The sequence below is a fragment of the Struthio camelus genome, chromosome 25 (genome assembly GCF_040807025.1).
Source record: "Struthio camelus isolate bStrCam1 chromosome 25, bStrCam1.hap1, whole genome shotgun sequence".
Taxonomy (NCBI): Eukaryota; Metazoa; Chordata; class Aves; order Struthioniformes; family Struthionidae; genus Struthio; species Struthio camelus.
The window spans coordinates 198915-207714 of record NC_090966.1 but is presented as its reverse complement, the minus strand read 5'-3'; the positions used below and the strand labels follow the sequence as shown (position 1 = coordinate 207714).

The 8800-nt window shown below is 68.2% G+C and overlaps 1 protein-coding gene across 3 annotated transcripts; it reads left to right on the top strand.

Moving 5' to 3' along the window:
- Positions 1-8527, top strand: ITGA2B (integrin subunit alpha 2b). 3 transcript variants are annotated; one of them, XM_068919266.1, is made up of 30 exons: positions 1-236; positions 361-491; positions 590-687; positions 781-946; positions 1029-1078; positions 1148-1193; positions 1379-1507; positions 1680-1727; positions 1883-1926; positions 2030-2089; positions 2658-2710; positions 2838-3046; positions 3267-3449; positions 3540-3585; positions 3775-3879; positions 3987-4042; positions 4185-4336; positions 4478-4603; positions 5001-5068; positions 5213-5360; positions 5521-5613; positions 5739-5818; positions 6086-6166; positions 6271-6373; positions 6463-6615; positions 6702-6812; positions 7190-7303; positions 7623-7730; positions 7902-8024; positions 8161-8527. In XM_068919266.1, the coding sequence occupies exons 1-30, from the start codon at positions 70-72 to the stop codon at positions 8254-8256; spliced, it is 3147 nt and encodes a 1048-aa protein (XP_068775367.1). In that variant the 5' UTR covers positions 1-69; the 3' UTR covers positions 8257-8527. The 3 variants fall into 3 exon arrangements, with proteins under 3 accessions (XP_068775367.1, XP_068775368.1, XP_068775369.1); XM_068919267.1 differs by lacking the exon at positions 4478-4603; XM_068919268.1 differs by lacking the exon at positions 361-491 and having other exon boundaries at positions 105-236.
- The last annotated feature ends 273 nt before the right edge of the window (positions 8528-8800 follow it).

Genomic DNA, 8800 nt, shown 5'->3' with positions numbered 1-8800 from the left:
AGCACCAGAAACGCTGGGGCGGGCTGCGCTGCGGCCACGAGGCGCATTTGGGCGCCGGCCAGGACAGCAATGGCAGGTGCCCAGGATGCTCCTGCCCTGCTCTGGGCCCTGGCGCTCGTCTTCGGTCCGCGCTTGGTGCCAGGCCTGGATCTCCTCCAGGCCCGGCCCACGGTGTACGAGGGGCCCCCGGGCAGCTACTTCGGCTTCGCCTTGGATTTCTACACGGCCGAGGGCAGGTAGGGAGGAGGCACAGTGCCCCCGGGCTTTGCTGGGGCGTATTGTACCAGAGGGCATCCGCTCGCCCCAGGGGGCAGTGTGGCAGCTGGCACTGACACTGCCCCCCCCTTTCCGGCACCCCAGGACGAGCGTGGTGGTGGGGGCACCCCACGCCAACACCTCGCAGCCTGGCCTGGCCAAGCCCGGTGCTGTCTTTCTCTGCTCCTGGCCCCCCGGCGAGACGCCATGTCGTCCCATCCCTGTCGACACCGAGGGTGCGTGGGCTGGGGGAGCTCGGGGTGGAGGGAAGAGGGGGGTGACCAGGCCGTGCCACCTGCCAGCCTGGCACGTCGCCCCTCCGACCCCATCCTAGGTGACGAGATGGAGACCAAGCAATCCCTGCGGCTCCACGCCTACAAGTCGCACCAGTGGCTGGGGGCATCGGTGACCAGCTGGGACGGCAAATTGGTGGTGGGTGCCCTCGGGGGGGGGACATGGGCAGAGCGTCCCCAGAGGGGTGGGAGAGGCCGTGGCGCAGGCGGCTGAGCCTGCCTGTGCCGCCAGGCCTGCGCCCCGCTGCAGCACTGGAACGCCGAGCAGGGCCGCCTGGAGGCTTTCCGGGCACCGGCAGGTGCCTGCTTCGTGGGCAGCGGCGAGCTGCGGCGCTTCGCCCGCTACGCGCCCTGCCGTGACTCCATCATGGCCGGTACCTACCGCCAGAGCGGCTATGGTGAGCGCGGGGCGGCGGGGGGCGGCGGGGGTGGCGGGGGGCTGCCCAGCCCGGCCCTGCTGACGCTGCCCTGCGCCCGCAGCCTATGACAAGCGCTACTGCGAGATCGGCTTCAGCGCGGCTGTGGGCCCGGTGAGTGGCACGGCGGCCGGGGGCAAGGGGTGCCGAGGCAGCGGGTGCTGATTGTCAGCCCTCCCGCAGGACGGCACGCTGGTGCTGGGGGCCCCTGGCGGATACTACTTTGCCGGTGAGTCCTGCCTTGCCGCAGCCGCTGCTGCCAGCTGGGGTGTCCTCGCTGCTGCGCGGGCCGTGGGCCCTCTCGCAGCCCCCAGGGTCCAGCTCCCCCTTGCCAGCGGCAGCGGCACGGCTGCCCAGGGCGGGCGTTGGGGCGGTGACGCCGCCAGCGCTGGTGCCCGCCCCTGCCCCCCGCAGGCCTCCTGTACTCGGTGAGTGTGGACGCCATCCTGTCCCGCTACCACGGCGCGTCACTGCTGTGGCCCGAGGGCCCCGGGCGCTCCACGGAGCAGCAGGCGTCCCCCGACTACGATGATGGGTACCGAGGTGAGCGGCGGGATGGCACTGCCTCTGCCCGCTGGGGAAACTGAGGCAGGCAGGGTCTGAAGGCAAGCGGCAGGGACCCAGGCGTCTTGCACCCCAGTGTGGGTGCTGAGCACCCCCCACCCCATGGCTGGCTTGTGACCGGGTGCCTGAACTGGCACCTGCCTCTCTGCAGGGTATGCAGTGGCCGTGGGCGAGTTCGATGACGATCCTCACACCAGAGGTACAGCTGGCATGGGGTGATGATCCCCAGGCACAACTGGGCTCCGAGCGGCCCGTGGCACCCAAAACCTTGTCTGCCCCCATGGCCCGCACCCACCCTGTGGAAGGTGGCCCGTGCCACACCTCAGGGGCGCTCAGGGCTCTCCTCCCCGGCAGAGTACGTGGTGGGGGTGCCCAACAAGAGCAACACCAGAGGCGAGGTGAGTGGTGGGTGCTGGGCACCCAGCCACCCAGGGGCGACACGTGGGAGCGACGGGGTTTGGGGCCAGCCGGGCGCGAGGACCCTGACGCTACTCTGGGCAGGTTGAGATCTTCAGCGCTGGGCTGAGCCTGCGCCGGCTGCAGGGCATCGCCAGCGAGCAGGTACCTGCTGCCCTGCCCCAGCACCCGACAGTGCCCGCTGCACCCTGCCCTGCCCCGCAGTGCCCACTGCACCCTGCCCCATGGCACCCTCACCCTGCAGCACCCTGCTCCAATGTGCCCTGCTCCACAGTGCCTGCTGCACCCTGCCCCACTGAGCCCTGCCCCACTGCCCCATTACCCCATAGCACCAGACTCACAGCCCCTATCACCCCCAGTGCTGGTCCCACGGCTACCCAATGCCCTGTAGTGCGCAGTGACCCCCATCATCCCATAGGCGCCCCACTGCACCCACTAGTGCCCATTGCAACTCTCCCCATTGCCCCATCAACCCACTGTGCCTTGCTGCCACCCCCCCCACCTCCCTATGGTGCTCCACGGCACCCCAACTTTTCCCCATCACCCCATAGGGCCCTGCTGCACCCTCTGCCCCCCTCCCACCTCACAGAGCTGTCCATACCCCCGGCATGGCCCCCAGCTCTGCCTTGGCCCCCCCAGCCCCACGATAGGCTCCATCACTCCCTGCTCCATGCCCACCCCAGTGCCGTCCTTGCACTTGGCCCTTTTCCAGGTGGCCTCGTATTTTGGGCACACGGTGGCTGTGGCAGATGTCAACGGTGACGGGTGAGGGCTGAGGCTGTGCTGGGCACCGCTTTTCCCCTGGTGCAGGGACCCCGGCTGCCAGGGCAGCGGGTCCGGGACGCCGGGGTCCCTGCTGGCGCCTGGCTGACGCCCTCGTGCTTGGCGCCAGGCGGGATGACATGCTAGTGGGGGCCCCACTGTACATGGAGCGGCGTGCCGATGGCAAGCGCTACGAGGTCGGCCGTGTCTACCTCTACCTGCAGCGTGGGCAGCAACTCTACAGCCATCCCTGGCAGACCCTGACAGGCCCCGATGCCTACGGCCGCTTTGGCTCGGCCATCGCCAGCCTCGGCGACCTGGACAAGGATGGCTACACCGGTAACCCCGGCCCAGCGCCCCGGGCGGGTGGGCGATACCTGCTCCCTGCCCCCGGCACGGTGTCGGGCACGTAGGGGTGGGTGGCATCAGGGGGTTGTGTCGCAGAGGTGTCACATCGCTTGTGGGGCCCACCCAAACCTCAGGGAAACTGAGGTGGGGGGGAGTGTCCCAGGAGGTGCCCGGCAGCCCCCAGCACACTCACATGCCCCTTTGTCCCCAGATGTGGCTGTGGGCGCCCCTTTTGGGGGCGAAGCCGGCAGCGGGTTCGTCCTCATCTTCCGAGGGCAGAGCGAGGGGCTGGTGCCGACAGCCTCGCAGCGCCTCGAGAGCCCCTTCCCTGGGCCGGCCACCTTCGGCTTCGCCCTCCGTGGTGCCTCTGACTTGGATGGCAATGGCTACCCAGGTATGGCCCCATGGCACCGCCTCGGTGCCACGGCCTCAGTGCTTCCACCGCCTCGGCGCTGCCGGTGCCAGCCCTGTGCTCATCCCGCAGATCTGCTGGTCGGAGCATTTGGGGCTGCCAAAGTGGCTGTCTACCGGTGAGTCCCACCTCCGGGCAGCGGGGCCGGCAGGCCCCATCCTGCCCGGACTGAGCACCTCGGGCGGCCGGGGTTGCTGCGGGCAGGACTGGGGCCTGGGCACGGCGATGGCCGGCCCAACAGACGGCCGGATGGATGGACGGCGCGGCCTCGGCACCTCAGCCCTGGTCTGTGCCACGGCACCTGCAGGGGCCAGCCCGTGGTGGTGGCCCGGACGCAGCTCAGCGTGCCCGATGGGCTGAACCCTGAGGAGCAGACGTGCGTGCTGCCTGGCTCTGGCACCCGCCTCAGCTGGTGAGTGGCCTGGCAGGGATGCACTGCCGCCACTGCGCTCGGGGGTGGCCTGGGCGCTGCCGGGGCTGGCAGTGCCCTGAGTGCCCATGGGCACCGTCCTCCCACAGCTTCTCCGTGACACTGTGCGTGAGCGTGGCAGGTCGGCACATCCCGGAGAGCGTCCGTGAGTGTCCGGACTGGCGGGCAGGCGGGTGCCGGGGCTGGACCACACGCATTGGCCACCTCTCGGGGACACACAGAGCCCGTGGGCAGCCTGTGCCAGCTCCACACTGGGGACCTCCCTGGTGCCACTGTCCCCTGCCCAGGCCTGCTCGCTGACCTGCAGCTGGACCGCCTGAAGCAGAAGCTGGCCAGGAGGGTCTTCCTGCTGCAGAGCCACCAGTCGTCCTGGCTCCAGGAGCTGGTGCTGGTCCCGGAGGCGCCGCCTCTCTGCCACCACCTCACCACCTACCTGCGGGTATGGCCGACGCAGCTCCTTGTGCCTTGTGGGAGGCTGGCATGAGCGGGTGGGAGGGGGACAAGGGCGTCCCCAGTCAGGCAGGGCACCCACTGGGTGACAGGGGGAATGCTTTGTGCTGGGCCTCACGGGTGCCTCTAGGACAAAGAAGAATTCAGGGACAAGCTGAGCCCCATCGTGGTGAGCCTCAACCTGACGCTGGTGGCGGCACAGGGCACCGATGCGCTGGGGCTGGTGCTCTATGGGGACACCCTGGTGCAGGAGCAGGTAGGGCCCCGATGCAGCCCCGCACCAGCAGCCTCCCGGGCACGGGGCAGAGCTGGCACCGGTGCAGCCAGGCCTGGGGACAACAGGGCAGGGGACTGGCCCCAACGCCCCCGCTGAGGTGCCCCACACTGGGCATATCCCCCCGGTGGGGCCACGGCACCCGTGCGGGCACCCCATGACCACCGCTGTGCTGCTCCTGTACCCCAGCTCCATTCCTGCCCTCCTGCCCTCCCCGCCACCCCCATCCCTCCCCGGCACCGACCCCTGCCCTCCCCGCCACCCCCATCCCTCCCCAGCACCGACCCCTGCCCGCCCCACCATCTCTATCCCGCCCTGGGGCATGCCGCCTGGTTCCCCCTGCCGCTGCCCCCCACCTCTCGCCTTGCCCCTGACCCAGACACATATTGTACTGGACTGTGGTGAGGACAACATCTGCATCCCCGACCTCCGCCTTGCCGCTGACACGTGAGCACCCGGGGCAGGCGGGTGAGGGTGGTACGGTGCCACCTTGGGCATGACAGAGGTGGCATTTCAGGGCACCGTGGCCCTGGGCTGGGGGCCATCTGCCCTGTCGCCACGGGTGCTGATGCCCTGGCCATATGTCCCCAGGCCAGGCACACGCCTGCTCATTGGGGCAGAGAACGTGGTGCACCTCCGCATCAATGCCAGCAATGCCGGCGAAGGGGCCTTCGAGGCCGAGCTGCGGGTGCAGCTGCCCCCCGGTGCCCACTACCAGAAAGCTGTCAGCAACATCCAGGTGGGTGCCCAGAGCATCACCTATGGGGCTCACACCCCTGGTTCGGCCCGCCCCCCCCCCCCCCCCCGTGGGTGTCTCCACGCGGGGAGGCTGTCAAACTCCATGTGGGTGCCAGGCCCCTGCCTCAGGCAACCCTCTCCCTGACCCCATCCTGCCGCAGGGGCAGGAGAAGCTCAGCTGCAACCCCCAGAAGGAGAATGGGAGCCATGTGGTGGTCTGTGAGCTGGGTAACCCCATGAAGGCTGGTGCCCGGGTAAGGGCCTGTTTGTGGTGGCCATGCTCCTCACCCTGGTGTCAGTCCTGCTGGTGGCCACAGCGGCTGGAGCGTGGCACTGAGGTGAGGGCACCCACCACCCCTGCCCTCCCGCTGCCCTGCAGATCGCCGTGGACATGGAGCTGAGTGTGTCTGGCCTGGAGGATGCGGGTGACACCATCACCTTCCTGCTCCAGCTGAGGAGGTGACACAATGCCCACGCTGGGGACCGCGGTGCTGTCCTGTCTAGCCCCCTAACCCCTTGCTGCCTTCCACCCTGCAGGGCACCACCCTGGCTGCTCACCACTGCTCACCCCCTTCCCCTGCCCACCGTCCTCTCAGGACCCAGGGATCCGGGACTGGGTGCTCTTGTCACGTCTTTGTCTTATCCCCCCCAAACAGGGGTGGGCACCCGGGGGCTCAGTGCCACCCGGGGCCACTCTCACCTGCCTCTCACCCTCCACTCCCACAGCAAGAACAGCCACAGCCCCAACAGCGCCATGGAGGTGGTGCAGGTGCCTGTGGAGGCCTGGGCAGCCGTGGAGCTGCGCGGGTGAGTGCCGGTGGGCACAGCGGGCGCCACAGGCACAGCGGGCGGCTGTGGCGCAAGGGCTAGGTGCAGCAGCCTGCCGCTGACCCAGCGGCTCTCCTGCCCAGAAACTCCCTGCCCACCACCACGGTGCTGCCTCTGGCATGGCAGGCGGCGGAGGGCAGCCGGCGTCTGGAAGACCACGGCCTCAAGGTGGAACATGTCTACCAGGTACCAGGTGGCACCCAGGGGCTTGTGTCCTCCCCTCCCACCCTTCCTGGTGCCTACTGTCCCTGTGCCACCTCGCTCCCCTCCTGCAGCTCCACAACAAGGGCCCCAGCACTGTGAGTGGCGTCACCCTGCACCTTGCCGTGCCCAGCCAGCTCCAAGGCAGCCTCCTGCTCTACCTGCTGGAGCTGGGCACCGAGGGTGGCATGAGCTGCGCTGAGCCCCCCGGCCTCAACTCGAAGCAGGTAGGCAGGGAGCAGGGTGATGTTCCAGGGTGGGTGCCCACAGGGTGCTCAGCGGGAACCATGGCTGCCTCTGCTTCTCCTTCCAGCTGGAGATCCCCCGGCCCACAGGCACCTGGGCCCGCAATGCCAGCCACCAACGGGAGCGCAGGGCAGTGGATGAGCAGCCCCCAGCTGTCCTGGGGGAGCCCATCCATGTGGTGAGCGGGGAATGTTCTCAGGGCCACATGGAGGGTGGGTACCCTGTCACTGCAGGCACCAGGCAAGGTCTCGCAGCACTCTCCTGGGCCATGGGTGCACCAAGCTGGAGGTGCCGCCAGGAGTCAGAGGATGCTCCAGGCCAGCAGTGGATGCCATGGGCAGCTGGATGCCCCAGGCATGGCAGGGCAGAGGATGAGGTGGGAAGAGCAGACCCAGGGGTTGCTCTTGGATGGGCTGAGCCATGTGTCGGGCACTGCTTGGGGTGTGTTGGCATTGGGCACGCAGCTCCGTATGCTGCTGGCCTTGCCCGGCCCCCTGGTCTATCATGGGAAAGAAGCGGGTGCCCGGGGGTGATGGGCCCGTCGTCTCCTGGCAGAACTGCAGCGCTGAGCCATGTGTGAGCATCGTGTGCAAGGTGCAGAGCCTACCTAAGGACCAGAGGGCGCTGGTGAGCGTCCATGCCCTGCTCTGGATGGACACCTTGCACAAGGTACCATGCCCATGCGTGCCAGGGCCCTGAGGTGTCACTGACAGCATCCCTGTGGAGCAGGTACCCTGAGCCATGCCACGTGCCCTTCTGGTATAGTGGTCCCTGAAGGGTGACACCAAGCAGCTGGGGCCACCATGGCAGGAGCCCATGGGTGGCTTCTGGCACCATGTGCCCAGCAGGATTTGCTTAGCTCAGGTCTTGAGGCTGTTGCAGAGCTGTGGACCCAGGTGTCTGGGCCCCACAGAGGGCACCTGTGGGGACGCTGGGTGCGGGGCTGTGGGTGCCAGCACCTCTTATGCCAACTCACGTCTGTGCCCAGCGCGAGCATCTCCTGAAGCAGTTCCTCATCCAGTCCCGGGCCTGGTTCAATGTCTCCAGCATGCCATACCGCATCCAGCCCCATATCCTGCCTGCTGGAGAGGCCACGGTAGGGCTGGTGCAAAAGGCCTAAGGAGGCTGGCACCCACCTGGGGGGGTGGCACGTGCCTACCTGGGCTGGATGCCAACTTGGGAAGTGGGGCTGCATTTGGAGTGACTGGGGATGGTCGTGGCAGCTGTCTGGGCCACCCCGGTGAGCACCCACCCTGTCCCTGCGCAGGCTGTCACTGAGGTGGTGCGCATGAGCCCCAGCACTGAGAAGGCTGTGCCGGTGTGGTGGGTGGTGCTGGGTGCCCTGGCTGGGCTCCTGCTCCTCGCCATCTTCATCTTCGTCATGTGGAAGGTGAGCAGGCCGGGAGCAGGGTGCTGGTGCTGCTGGGCACCCCGGGGTGGGGGGCAGAGATGGGCATAAACGTAGCCCTGGAAGACACATCCAGAGGGTCCTCTGTGACCGGGGTGTCACCATATCCCTCTTCCAGATGGGGTTTTTCAAGAGGACCCGTCCGCCTACAGAGGAGGACAAGCAGGAGCTGACACTGGGCCAGGTGCAGGGGCCTGGGGGTACCCAGGGCTAGTGGGAGGCATGTGCCCCCCATGCACCCCTGCCCAGTGGGGACACCCCCACTGCAAGCCCACACAACCTAGTGGCTCCGAGTGGCAGGGTACGTCGTGACCCTGCTCCTGTGGCATGCACCGCCTGAATCCCCATTCCTGTCCCAACCTCGATGCCCCCAACACCCTTGGGTGCCTATGGGGCATGCTACCCCCACCCTGATGCCCCCCCCATGGCACCTATGGGACACACTACCCCACTGCAGCCTCCTGGAGAATAAACCCCTTCCTGGCACCGTGGTGTTTCCATCCGTGGTGATGTGGGGACAGGCGCCTATGTCATGGGGGCTCCCAGAGGGGACAGGACACATGTTGGGGGGGCATGGGGCAATAGAGACAGGAGGTGGGTGAGCGTCCTGCTGCTCACTCTGCCCCGGGGGGGGTGCCTGGCCAGGACCCAGGGGTGTGCAGGGTGGGGGGAGGTCCTCATGCAGGAGAGGGTCTTTGCGTGCCTTTTGGGACACCTGAGGGTGCCCCTGTGCTGGTTCTGGACGGTGCTGGGGGGGT

Bases quoted from the DNA above. Each gene is read 5' to 3' on its own strand.
- ITGA2B (XM_068919266.1), top strand. From the start codon at position 70: ATGGCAGGTGCCCAGGATGCTCCTGCCCTGCTCTGGGCCCTGGCGCTC. The intron at 688-780 runs GTGGGTGCCCTC...CTGTGCCGCCAG, and splicing joins GCTGGGACGGCAAATTGGTG to GCCTGCGCCCCGCTGCAGCA. The intron at 947-1,028 runs GTGAGCGCGGGG...CTGCGCCCGCAG, and splicing joins CTACCGCCAGAGCGGCTATG to CCTATGACAAGCGCTACTGC.